We start from the raw sequence: 13,983 nt of genomic DNA, 5'->3' as shown, positions 1-13,983 counted from the left end.
TTAAAAAGTGAAAACTTTCTTGGTTGAACGTTGCCTCTTTTGTGGTAGGTAGCCTGCTTTTTTAACTGTGTTATACGTAGGTGTTTTGCCTGTTTGGAGAGATGGGTTCTGAATATCGTTAATATATCTTCTGAAAAATGGCTACTCAGTGGTAGCCACAACAGCTTATTCCCAAAAGTGCCCCAGGCCTAGAAAGGTTGGGGACTCCTGCATTAGAGAGTTATATGTATGATTTTATATAGTACAAAGGTCATAATAGTAGAGTAGTATGTCCAACAACCAACATGGTTGCAATATGCCTCCATCATAGTTGTGTGCATTACAGTTCTGGCATCTGCAGGATCAGTGGCTCTGGTGGCACTGAATGAACATACATAGCTCTGTATGAGCAGAGGTTTTCCTGTTCACTTTAACATTTGGGGACATTCCACTCTGATGGAGATATCAATGGACCATAACTCAACTGGTACAAAAGGATGGAAGGGACAACTGTGGCAGTGACTTGCTAGCCTGCCTTTGTATTCCTACCCACACACAAATGATAAGGAGTAGTTCACTAAATGGGGTAAAATGCTCAGACAAAGACAGCAAAATAGTGTCCTATGCATATCTGCTCAGAAGACAGACCCACGAAGTTCCCAGGTATGTATAGGAATGCAACCTAGTTCTCTCTGTAAATGCTGCTCTTGGGGAAAAAAAACAGAAAAAACAAGACTCTTGCTAAAGTGAAAACCAGCCTGCCTCTATGCTTAAGTGTACAGAAGAGAAATGAGAGCAAACAACAATTCCTGATGTTTTTACCGTGGTTAAGACATTGGAAAATATTATGCTTAGGCTGGGGCTTAGTGAGTTCACTTAGACAAACAGTTATTGAATTGCCAGTTTTTTCTGTGTAGCAAAAATTATATATCATACATGCATAAAATGGCATTAAGCTCTAATCTTGCACTGTTAAATTTGTGTTTAGTAGTTAATGCAGTAGCCCATTTTTAAGCACTGCTAAAGTTTTTTGTACAATAAACTAGCAAGTTAGTAAAAAAAGCTTGATCAGCATAATTTTATCATTAAACCAGCATGATTTAATGGGGGGGGATGATTAAGTACAATTCAGAATAATTTCCCCCCTAAATGCATTCCCCTCCTCTTTTATATAAAGTGAGGCAACCTGAGGACACACAGATCAAGTTACAGCTCCTTTCAAATATTACACATCACAATTACAGTTTTACTTCCAGTTTAGGGAAGCCATTGGATAAACTCTGGCTATTGCAAAACAAACAAAAAAAAAGGCTTCTAGACATATACAAAATGGGTTTTGTACTTTTAAGTAGTATGGGCAACTCACAAATATTTTTATTTCATCCATTTAAAAAGAAACTCATTTTTTAATTCAGGGGTAGGGCTGGATGCGACCTGCTACAGGACCTCGTCTAGCCTTCCGGTCTCTTCCAATCTTTGTTTTCCCCATTTTTGTGCTGCGTAGTGTGTAAAAGAAGCCCATTTTCACACCCTAAAGCATAAATGGGCAGCTCCTTGGGTTTCTGTACTGCACGCATTAAGGGGAACCCCTTCTTAACCAACTGTAAGCCTTTGTACTAGAGCAGGAGTAGCAAGCATGGTGCTCTCCAGATGATATTTGAGTACAACTGCATCAGCACCAGTCAGCATGGCTGAAGGCTATTCCTGTACTACAAAATGTGCTAGAGGAAAGGAAACTGAAAATTGGGGGTGGGAATCAGTGGATTGGATTCAGAGCAAGTTAAAGGTAAAGGTGTCCCCGCACTTACAGTGCGAGTCGTTTCCGACTCTTAGGGTGACGTCTTGCGACGTTTACTAGGCAGACCATATATATGGGGTGGGTTTGCCAGTTCCTTCCCCGGCCTTTCTTTACCCCCCAGCATATGCCGGGTACTCATTTTACCGACCACGGATGGATGGAAGGCTGAGTGGACCTCGACCCCTTTTACCGGAAATTCAACTTCCTCCTTCTGTTGGAATTGAGCTCCGGCCGTGAGCAGAGCTTCGGCTGCGTTACCGCTGCTTACCACTCTGCGCCACAGAGGATCAAGGACAGCAAGGAAGATCAAAGAGAGCAAGTTGAACTACACTTAAGTTCTATTGGTTTCAGTGGGGTACAAGTCAGTCATTATTAACTTGTCACACTGATTTCAATGGGACTTAAGTACTACTCAACTTGTTCTGGATCCAACCCAACAAGGAGGAGAATGAGGAAAAAAACCCATGTCTTCTTATAACTGAAGCACATTTGATTTGGATGGTTTGATCTATAACAGTTCTGGGGAACTTTGGGGTTCCTTGCCAGAGGTTCTATGGTGAGATCTATCATGGCAGACAGGCTTGTCTATCACTACTGATCTTCCCATGAAATGCTCTGTCTGAGGGAGGTATAAGGTATATTCTAGGGAGAAACCTCAATTTTGCATGAGACAACACCATGGCTCATGAGTGATGGCTGGCACCTGCATGTACTACAAGTACTGATCTATACCCTGAAAGCTTATAACCTAGACTCTTATGTTACGTCCAGGAAATCCTGCATCAAAGATGCAGGAATTCTTCAGCAGCAAAATCCATGAAGGAACTGGTTCTTTGAGGAAAGAAAAACAATTGCTCTAGAAAATGGAATGTTACTGTTGAGGTTTTGGTCCAAATTATTTGGCAGGAATCTCGTCGATGCTCAAGTCAGTTGCACACTTAGAAGTACATTTCAAGAGCAGTCCAACTGACCAGCCATCAAAGAACAGAGGCACAGTATACAATTTTGCTTCTATTCAGACCAGAGTGTTTGCCTAGCTTCAGTTTCGTAATAAACAGTATGAAGCAATGCACAAGAAAAGAGTACATTAGAACTGCAAGATGACATCTTAATTATTAAAACTGATAACTATGTGGACAAAGACAGACCAGACCTTACAACCTAGACACTGTTCTTCAACATTGTAGTCCAACAGCATCTAGGGACCCAACTCCCATCGTCCTTGGCCTTGGCTAAGATGGCTGGAGTTTATGGGAGTTGTAGTCCGACAACATTTGGGGACCCAAAGTTGAAAAAACAGTAACCTAGAGGAGAGGGGAGAACTGTGCTATAAAATATGCCAAACTCAGAGAGAGAAAGATCCTCAGTTAAAAACATTGAAAGTCAGACAATTAATCCATCTAGCTCAATACTGTCTACACTGACTGGCAGCAACTGTCCACAGTCTAAGACAGAGGTCTTTCCCATCCCTACTTGAGGAGATACCAGGAACTGAACCTGGAAAGTTTTGCACGCAAAGCTGATGCTCTAGCACTGAGGCTTTCCCCAAATATATATCACCCTCTAGAGAGGTGCTTAAAAAAAGATAGACTCACCAGTGAAACTAATAGTGTTTTTGAGTTTTGCACATGTAAACAAATATTTCCAACTAACTGTGCTTACATGAACAAGCCGAATATACAAATCATGGATATATGTCAGCAGCACTTTCTACAAAAGCGTTTTTCCTAACTTCTGTGGTTGTGGTAATTTGATGCTTACTGTGCTGCATACTGTCCTGGTTCATGTCACAATAAACTATAGTCTAAACAATGAAATGATATAGTTTATTTTATGTGAACACACAGGGTGCTAAGTGCATGCTGCTCAAATTCCAGGCATTTGACTCCTCCTTGCCACTGCTGCGAAACAAGCCATGGTCTGCCTTGTCATTATGTCTGAACTTGGGTTTATGGTTTGTTTCTGTGCAAACCAACTTCAAACCGTAACCAAGTTTTTTTCTTGGCTTACCACTTGTGGTCTGAAGGGACAAAAACATAAGCCTGAGTGTGGACAACACAACTAGCAGCAGAAACACCTGCTATTTCAGTGGTGTGCACCAATAAACTGCTCATTCATATTAAGCCATAGTTTGTTTTAACCACAGTTTAATGTGACTTCCAAACTGGGTGACTTTTGAAGCTATCGGTGATCACCTGGACAGGACATTATGTCTGACTGTACAGTCACTTGTCTGGGAGATAACTGGGACAATTATGAATATTAAAAAAGAGAATAGAATCTCACTGGCTTTTAACAGGTTGCAATATTGTATAATATGAAAGCTATAAAACTACTATCCAAGTAGTGCAACTTTTCTTAGATAAAAAATGGACCACCTTCATATCCTAGTCTACAGGATGGCCTAAATCCACATCATGAGTTAAAAACTAGTTCCACAAATATCACAGCAGCATTTTTATAATACATATTCTTAAATGTTGGTTTTCTCTGTGAACCAACATGTTTAAAAACAAACTTAATTTCCATTCTCCATTTATTAATATTCAAACACACATTTCATTATTTGACCTCTAAAAAATACATGTATATTCCACAGTGCTTGTTGCATTGCAGATGCATTTAGAGTAGTGCCTGTTTTTAAAATGTCACGGGGTGTTAGATCAAGGAAAACATTTCCCAACATTCATTAATTGGTACTTTGTATATATAGAAGAACTAGTTGTCACTGGATGGAACAGACAGCAAATTCTATAAACCTGCTAAGGCATATCTGGCTGTGCATAACCAGTTACGATTACTTGGAAGTCCATGCACAAGTACTTAATATGCTGAGAACTAGGATTCCATAGATAGTATTTTTCAAATATGATGATGTTCGTTATAGCTGTATTTCCACAGCTGTTCTCCAGTAAAATCAGGGAGAACAACTGCTTCCTAAAAAAGGCAGAGCACAGATACAGCACAACACACCACAAACTTTAACAAAAACCCAAAATTGACTATATTAACTGTTGTTGCTGTTTTGGAAATGGTTAGTTTGCTTCTTCTGCTTGGAGTGGAGGAATCTTGCAGGACACCAGAGAGTATACATAAGGCCATATTTTGTTCGTCTCTGTCCCAGAGAATGAGTGTAGGATCCCTCTGTTTCTGAAACACAGAGTTAAAAAAATTGTGTTAAGTAAATGAAGACTCTTAAAGAAAACCTGGTATTGCCATTTTAATTACAATGCAATTATCTCATTAAATAGTGTGGATTCATATTACCTTTTTTTAAAAGTCTGCATACTTGTTCACAAGTATTTATACTTGTGACCAAGAAAGGCAATATGTGAAGTATTCCACAAGGCATGGGCACTGATGGAATAAAAGATTAATAGGAGGTTTCTGTACAAGGTCATTTGAAATGGTTTTATTGAGCCAAGATCTTAGAAGTCGATTGTCCAGTGTAAACAAAAGACTTAGCACAAGCATAAGCATAAGCATACCTTACTGTTACATACAACAGTACTGTGGGGACAGACAGCTACTTACACCAATAGGATCTTTTTGAAAGCCATTGTGGCTAAACCATTGTAAAGTTATCACAAAGTCTCTCTCCACCTTACTTCATTTCTGTTCTCATGCTGGATAAGGACTTGGGAAACATTATTTGTATCACATTTCAGCCACAGGTTGAGATGTCTTTTAGACATCACAGCACCATAAGTCGTAGTCGACTTGAAGGCACATAACAACAACAAATAAGGCCATCGAGTCCAACTCCCTGCTCAATGCAGGAATCCAAGTTAAAGCATAACTGACAGGTGGCTGTCCAGCTGCCTTCTGAATTCCTCCAGTGTTGGAGAGCCTACCACTTCCCTAGGTAATTGGTTCCATTGCCATACCGCTCTAACAGTTAGAAAGTTTTTCCTGATGTTCAGCCAAAATCTGATTTCCTGCAGCTTGAGCCTATCATTCCGTGTCCTGCACTCTGGAATGATTGAGAAGAGATCCTGGCCTTCCCCTGTGTGACAACCTTTCAAGTACTTGAAGAGTGCTATCATATCTCCCCTGTCTTCTCTTCTCAAGGTTCCCAGGGACCTTGTCCTCTTCTGACTCCTCTCCCTGAGCTAACTCCTCTTGTGCCTGTGGTGCAACATGTAGTCCCAAGCATCTGGGGCCAAACAGAGTTGGGGAATGCTAGTCTAAGGAGAACCTCAGTGGCAAATCTGGGACAAATATTCTCTGCCTCCATGCTCCATCTGCAACATGTAATGGTTGTGAAGGAAGACAAAAGGAAGACTGCAAAGCACCAGGCATCTTAGAAGTCCCATATAAACACCCCCCATCAATAATATACCAAAAGCCAGTTACAAACAATATTATTTATCCTGCCCTTCCTCTTGAAGGAGCCCACCCCATTAAAATTGTATTTCCCCCTTATGTTTAACTCTATTAGTTTATTATACAGCCATGAGAATGGCTGTTGTATATACTATAGCCAGCATGGATTTTTTGCATTCTGCAAAATAAATTGAAAATATCCCCCATGCCATTCTGTTGCTTCCCATAAGCTCATTTCAAAACAAAATCTTGCAAAACTTATAGCCCTGAACTCAGAAACACTTGCTTAACAACCCTCTAAGTTTTCATGGCGATACACAAAACATTCAGAGAGAATTGAGAATTCTAAGTGTAAAATGAGGAAAAAGTCCAGACCCCTATTGGACTTTTTTCTGTCAGAGTTCTCATAATCTGTTGAAATTAATTAAAAATCAGCCATGTTCACAGAGTACCTGTAATCCTATTACTGAGCTTGCCCCATACTCTGACTTTCATTTTCTGCAGTTTAAAACTTTAAAAAATGCCTAGGTGATTTTTAATTAATTTAAGAAATTTTGGCTGGAACTCAATGATAATGTCGGGCATGCTCAGTAAGAACCAACTGTCAGTGTTCTAAAAGTCAGACTCACAGTTGTTTGGCTTGGTTAATCAGGGGGCCACACCCAGGCCAGACCTTTATTTCACTTTAGACAGTCATGGCTTCCCCCAAAGACTCCTGGGAAGTGTAGTTTGTGAAGGATGCTAAGTGGAGACTCCAGAGGTCAGGGTGGTCGAACACTCAGCCTCTCTTCTGGGGATTGTATCTTTGTACAGGGAATAGGTAAACTATGACTGCCTAAAATGAAATAAAAGTCTGGTGTGGATGTGGCCAAGGAACAGCTTTGGGTGGGAGACTGCATGTGCCTGCTATAGAATAAAAAGGCAGAGGAGACCCTGAAAAACAATGATACTATTCACAACGTTTTCCTTTTGGAAAGGAAAGGTGTTTTCCCTCTGCCCTGTGCCCGCCCACCCAATCTCCTCACCTCCCTCCCTACCCCTACTGTTCCTCCCCTTCTCTCCCCCTTCCCCCTCCTTCCTGCACCTCTCCCAGGTCAGTTTCACCTAACCTAAGCATGATTGTACAGGCGTAAATCCCACTGAACTCAAAAAGCATGCATATGATCAAACCTGCCCTTTCCTCCTCCTGCCTCTTCTTTCCTGCTTCCTTTGCCCCTCCTGCCCCTCCCCCTCCAATCCCCTCCCTCTTCTCCTCCTCCCCCATGGTCAATTTTACCTATTCTAAGCATGATTGCATGGGAGTAAATCCCATTGAACTCAGTAAGCATGCAAATGGTCAGACCTCCCTTTCCCCTCCCCCAGCTTCCTCTCTCCTCTCCTTCCACTCCCCTCCTTCCCCTCTCCTCTCTTCCTCTCTTCCTTCTTCCTCCTCCCCTGCTCACTCCAGCCCTCCCTTTTTCTTCTCATCCTCCCGTGGTCAGTTTCACCTATCCTAGGCATGATTGCACAGGAGTAAATCCCAATGAACTAAATAAGCATGCAAATGATCAAACCTGTTCCCCTCCTCCTCCTCCCCTCCCCCTGCTCCCCTTCCCCCTCCTTCCCTCCCCCTGCACTTCCCCCCCCTCTTCCCCATCCCTCCATGGCGAGTTTCATCTATCATTTGCATCAATGCAGGAGAGTAAATCTCATTGAACTTAGTAAGCATGCAAATGATCAATCCATTCTCAGCAAGCTTGCACAGGATCCCATTTCTTACCTCCCAGATTAAAAAGCAGAGAAAATCACTATTAGGCAAAAAAAAAATCTTGCGGTTTAAGAACGTACCTATAACCAACATTTAATATTTTTATCAAACTTTAAAAAGCATGGAAATTGGGCAGCTATAGTGAATGCACCAGGGGAGCAGGAGACCTGATCTCCTCTCTGAGATATTGTACTGCCCTACAAATTTGTAAAACTACAAACACAATTTGCGTTGGTTTTTCACAGTCCAATCCATTTACTGTGTAGCTTGGAAGAATTTGGTAACATTCCTCTGAGCATATGGTGAGTGGTGGCAACACCTGCAATCAGCCCAAATAATAGAAACAAGACATGTGCTGTGCTGATCATGTTGTAGCAGTGAAGAAGCAACAATATTATTATTATTATTTATTATTATTATTATTATTATTTATTAAATTTATATCTTGCCCTTCCTCCCAGAAGGAGCCCAGGGCGGCAATAAATATTAAAACAGTTGATAGAGTTCAGATAGTCACTTTAAATATGTTTGATTTACTTTGCAATTTTAGTGAAGTTTCCTATAGTAAATCATTTTCTTTTGCTTCTGTTTCTGTGAATATGTGAAGTGCAGCAACACTTTTCAACACTAAAAAAAAGCTCCAAAAACAATTGTGGAATAATGGTACTGACTGTTCTTCAGAATAGTTTCCAATGGACATGAGGAGTGTCTCAGTTTGCACAAGATAAAACAGTGGGAGGTGAAATATATTCTAGCAAAATTCTAGGTGTGCTCTATGTTTTTAATTGACCATGCCCACCTTTCCTTAAATGGAGTAGTTTAAGCATAGCAGGCTGAAAGCATGCATGTTGGGCAGGCCAAGTTTGTTTTTTCCAACAGCTAGAGTCATTGCTTAAGTAGTAACATATTCTAATACCCCACGGTTGCGAATTCTGAGGCGGGAGGTGAGACGGCTAGAGCGCCGGTGGCGGAAGTCTCGCTCTGATGACGATCGAACACATGTTAGAGCTGCGGCGGCAACCTATCATGTGGCAATAAGGGTAGCAAAAAGAGATTTTTATGCTGCCTCTATTGCATCTGCAGAGTGCTGTCCCAGGAGACTGTTCCAAGTGGTCCGGAGCCTGGTCGGTCCAGTTGCTCCGGAACCAATGGAACATGATAAGGTCACCTGTGACGAATTTGCAAAGCACTTCACGGAGAAAATCGATTGTATCAAAAGTGTTATTCCGTACGCTGTGGACACAGTGAGTGAGCCAGAGGTGACCAGTGCTGCTCTGGTGGTGTGGGATAGGTTCCAGCTTCTTCCTTCTGATGAAGTGGACAAGGTGCTTTCAACCTTAAAGCCAACCACCTGCTTACTTGATCCTTGCCCATCATGGCTCATTATGAGCTGTAAAGATAAACTGGGCGAGGGGATCAAGCTGGTGGTAAATGCTTCACTTGAACAGGGAGTAATGCCATCAGTGCTCAAGGAGGCAATAATAAAACCACTCTTAAAGAAGTCCTCCTTGGACCCTCGAGATTTGAATAACTTCCGCCCAGTTTCAAACTTGCCATTCTTAGGCAAGGCAATTGAGCGGGTGGTAGCAAAGCAGTTGCAAGCGCACTTGGAGGAAGCAGATTATCTGGATCCATTTCAATTGGGTTTCAGGCCTGGACATGGGACTGAAACAGCATTGGTCACCTTGGTAAATGATATGAGGAGGGCATGGGATAGGTGCGAAGGCACCTTCCTTGTCCTCCTCGATCTCTCAGCGGCTTTTGATACCGTTGACCACGGTATCCTCTTGGACCGCCTGGAGAGGTTAGGCGTGGGAGGCACTGTATTGCAGTGGTTCCACTCCTTCCTCTCTGGTAGGTACCAAAGAGTAGCATTGGAGGAGGAGGTTTCGGACCCTTGGCCTCTCACTTGTGGGGTGCCACAGGGTTCCATCCTCTCTCCGATGTTGTTTAACATCTATATTAAGCCACTGGGGGCGATCATCAGGAGATTTGGGCTGCAGTGTCATCAGTATGCGGATGACACACAGCTCTATCTCTCATTTAAATCTTCACCGAGGCTGGCTGTAGAAACCCTGTCCAAGTGCCTGGAGTCGGTGAGTGGCTGGATGGGGAGGAATAAGCTGAAACTGAATCCAGACAAAACCGAGGTACTGTTTGTGGGAGACAAGAGAAGGTTAGGGGATATAGACCTGGTGCTTAATGGGGTTTGTTTGCCCCTAAAAGACCAGGTCTGCAGCCTGGGGGTCATCCTTGATTCCCAGCTATCCATGGAGGCTCAGGTTTCGGCTGTGAGCCGGGCGGCGCTGTATCAACTCCATCTGATACGGAAGCTGCGCCCCTACCTTCCCAACCATCTGCTCCCACCAGTAGTACATGCCCTGGTCACCTCTCGCCTAGACTACTGTAATGCGCTCTACATGGGGTTACCCTTGAAAACGGTCCGGAAGTTGCAACTGGTACAGAATGCAGCGGCTCGTATGATCAAAGGCAGCCGCCGGCAGGATCATATCACTCCAGTGTTAAAGGAGTTGCACTGGATACCGGTTGCTTACCGAGCCCAATTGAAGGTGTTGGTTTTAACCTTTAAATCCCTCTACGGTTTTGGACCAGTCTATCTGAAGGAGCGCCTCCAGCATCGGCAGGGATGCCGCTCAACAAGATCAGCCTCAGAAGACCTTCTCTCGATCCCACCGGTTAAAACAGCTAGGCTGGTGAGGACCAGAGGGGGGGCCTTTTCAATAGTGGCCCCCACCCTATGGAATTCTCTCCCAAATGATCTCCGCCATGCCCCTTCTATGATGAGCTTCCGCCGGACTTTGAAGACTCGGCTTTTCCGGCAGGCCTTTGGAATGGGTTAAGTTTTACTGTTGGGTTCTTAAATTTTAATTTTTTAATGTTCAATGTATTTTATCTTGTACGTCGCCCAGAGTGGCTGGTCAACCAGCCAGATGGGCGACTAATAAATATAATATAATAATAATAATAATAAAAGAACAAGCCCAGGTGTTTTTCAGGGAATGTGTGCATGAAAAGGCCATGCCAGCTGTTATTTTCTTGCCTGCATATACAAAGCAACACACACATATATGCAGGTCTATAACATGTAGGTGGCATGTTATATATCCTGCATGGAAGTGCCTTGTATGTTGGGACTTTGTAAAAGGCATAGTGGTGGAAAAGGCTGTTGCTGCCCTTGGCTCCTTCTGGGAGGAAAGGCAGGAAATAAATGTAATAAATAAATAAATAATAATCCTCTACAGTGGCTTTGCAGGTTACAACAGGATTTTTTAAAAAAACTTAGCCATAGTACATATGAAATGTTAAAAGGTGGTGATCATCTTCCTAAACCAAAGGGTTTGGTTTCTTGTTTTGAACTTTCAGTCAGCACATCCAACTATAAACTGCACTGTTCAATTAGCCAAAGTTTAAAAATGTAATGGACTAATTAACACAGTTAATTAGATATTAACAGTTGGACAAATAAATTGCTTCCAAGTTAAATTTGAAAATTCTACTGCCATGCCACATACATTTTTGTACCACTTTAATTTAGTTTTATATAGAGTTTAGACTTTCAACTCACTTGTACAATTCAATTACCGGCTTTGCAGCATCTTTGTATTTTCTAAGCCTGGCAGCAACAGCTTCAGGTTTATCATCTTCCCGTTGAATTAATGGCTCACCAGTAACATCATCAACTCCCTGTTTAACAAGAGTGGGGTTATTTAGCATTACCATGAGGTGTGATTACTCTGCACCAAAGCAATAACTACAACAATGCCAGATGTTTTGCAAGTCTTCACAGCCATGGGTGGGGAAAGGAACTAGGGGCACAATCTAGCCAAACTCAAGCACTTTCAAGTCCAATTAATTTCAAAAGGGTGAATTAAGTACAGGCATAAATCTTCCACTGAAATCAGTAGGACTTCAGTTTGATGAGATCATGCCCTTGCTTCAGGGGAAAAAGTTACAAGCAGAGATTTTCAGAATGCTGTTTGTACCCAACACCACATTCCCAAGCTTGTACAGAAATCAAGCGATTCTAGACTATACACTGGGTAGAGCAGGGGTAGAGAAGCTTTTTGGCTCCACAGGCCAGATCCTTATCAGAATCTGCCTTGTGGGCCAAATGTGGCAGGTGGGAGGGGCTGCTCACCTTTCAATTACATGACATCATTATCATGTTGCATGATTGACTGTCAAAATCCCTTGTGCTTCACTTTCTAGTCTCTGAGATCAGGGACTTAAAAGGAAAGGGGGGAGACTTACAGAACCCTTTTTCATGTCTCCCTATGCTTTCCTTTTAAGTCCCTGAGATCAGCGACTTAAAGGGGGAAGGAGAAAAAACTTGCAAAAGCCACTGCAATGTCAGAGCTGCTGAGCAGGGATAAAATCCTGCTGCCTTGGCTGCATGATGTTGATCCCTGCTGGGAACAGGATTGCACAGCAAATGCAGGATTAAACCCTGTCCCTTCCTGCCCATCAGCTGATGTCATTAGTGTGGTTTGTGGCAAATGGCCTTGGAGGCCAAATGGGAGCCCTTGAAGGGTCATGATTGGCCTAGAGGCCAGAGGTTCCCCAACCCTGGCTAGAGTATATTTAACATACTGAGCCAGCAATGTTACTCTGATTGTCTAGGAAAATCTGAGTATCTGATCAGTTTGTCTGTTTTAAAGAAGCCACCGCCACCTCCTCCTTTGGGAGGAATGGTGGGATATAAATTTTAAAAATAAACAAATATAGTCATATGTTGCCAGATGACAACATTAAAATAAGTAGCCTGCAGCAGTCTTCTAGTTACATCTTTATGCCTTACATATTTATTTTCAGTATATTTATGTAAAATATTGTAATAGATTACATTTTTGGCTTTTGTATCACAACTTTCACCAAAAGATTAATACCAAATTTACCTCATGTTCTTAACCATTCTAAGAATTTCAGACTGCCAAATGTTCTACTGGTGTGCCAGAATATACACAGCCCTCCTTCAAAAAAAGCCACATCCAATGTAAGAAAAAAATGGGAACAAATGCCAAGCCAATGGATGGGTACTCAAAATACTTAATACTATTCAGTAGCTCCCAATATTATAGGCTAGTTGTCAATATGATTGAGTGTTACCACTGGGTTTGGTGTTGTCTTTTGTCAGGGAAGACCTCCCACGCACTGCTTCTCAAATACATAAATTCACATTCTATTTACCATTTGGCAAGCCAAGCTGTAGCTACAGCTTACTTGACACTCCGCTTGCCAAATGATGAATGGAAGGAATCATTTACATGTATGAGAAGCAGTGCACAGAACTATTTAATAATACTAAATAATTTTTGTGTGTGTACCCATTGGCTTGGCCTTTTCTTCCCCATTGGTTCAAAATATGCGACTTTTCTCCAACCATTTTGACAAAGGCTTTAGCCAGAAAACAAAAGCATTACGATAATTCATCATCTTTACTGATGGTGAAATTTTATTCCCCATGCTTTCCCTTGTCAAGTCGCATTGTCCTAGCAGGACTATCTTACATGTACATGAGGAGGGTTGAATTCCATATTATAAACTCTCCCGCTAGCTGGGTGAATCCAACGAGCACTTAGGCGGTCTTTTAGGGTCTCAAAAGGGATGTTCAAGCTTATCACTAAATCCAATTCACATATCATGTCAAGTGCTTCAGCTTGGCCCAATGTCCTCGGAAAACCTGTGAGTGAAAAGAATACAAAAAATAAATAAAGAACTCCATCACAAAAGTTTGCAGTGAGTTTTGAATTTATTATCACCACCGCACACTCATTTATAACTACAGACTTGAAAGAGCATTAGGATCTATTTAGGGAAACAACTACAATAGTCTGTATTCAGAACATCAGCTCTGGATGGACTGATATGACGGCTGCTTCCAATATCATAATATACTAGTATCAGGCTACTTAAACCACCACATGAGCTATTGCTGCTAAGTCAGTATAACACAATACTGAGTTAGATGGACCAGTGGTCCAACTCAGTAGATTAGTCAGAGTCTGACTAATCACCATAATTTTTCCCAGATCGGCCCCTCCCCCCAAGTGGCATTTTACTTTACTTTCCATCATAACGGTCAACTTATGTCAAATGGAAAGCACTGAGGTTG

At 42.1% G+C, this 13,983-nt stretch overlaps 1 protein-coding gene across 3 annotated transcripts in view; it reads right to left on the bottom strand.

Annotated features, from left to right (window-relative positions):
* Window positions 1–4,299: 4,299 nt before the first annotated feature.
* Window positions 4,300–13,983, bottom strand: part of AK4 (adenylate kinase 4) — a 50,288-nt gene continuing 40,604 nt past the window's right edge. For all 3 annotated transcript variants that reach the window (XM_061633338.1, XM_061633339.1, XM_061633340.1), the window contains exons 4-6: window positions 13,379–13,551; window positions 11,437–11,555; window positions 4,300–4,927 (exon numbers count right to left, since the gene is read on the bottom strand). In XM_061633338.1, coding sequence (XP_061489322.1) covers window positions 4,813–4,927; window positions 11,437–11,555; window positions 13,379–13,551 — 407 coding nt within the window. In that variant the 3' untranslated portion in view covers window positions 4,300–4,812. The remainder of the gene's footprint in view (window positions 4,928–11,436; window positions 11,556–13,378; window positions 13,552–13,983) is intronic.

This window comes from Rhineura floridana, chromosome 6 (genome assembly GCF_030035675.1).
Source record: "Rhineura floridana isolate rRhiFlo1 chromosome 6, rRhiFlo1.hap2, whole genome shotgun sequence".
Classification (NCBI taxonomy): domain Eukaryota; kingdom Metazoa; phylum Chordata; class Lepidosauria; order Squamata; family Rhineuridae; genus Rhineura; species Rhineura floridana.
This window is presented reverse-complemented; position numbering and strand designations above follow the sequence as displayed.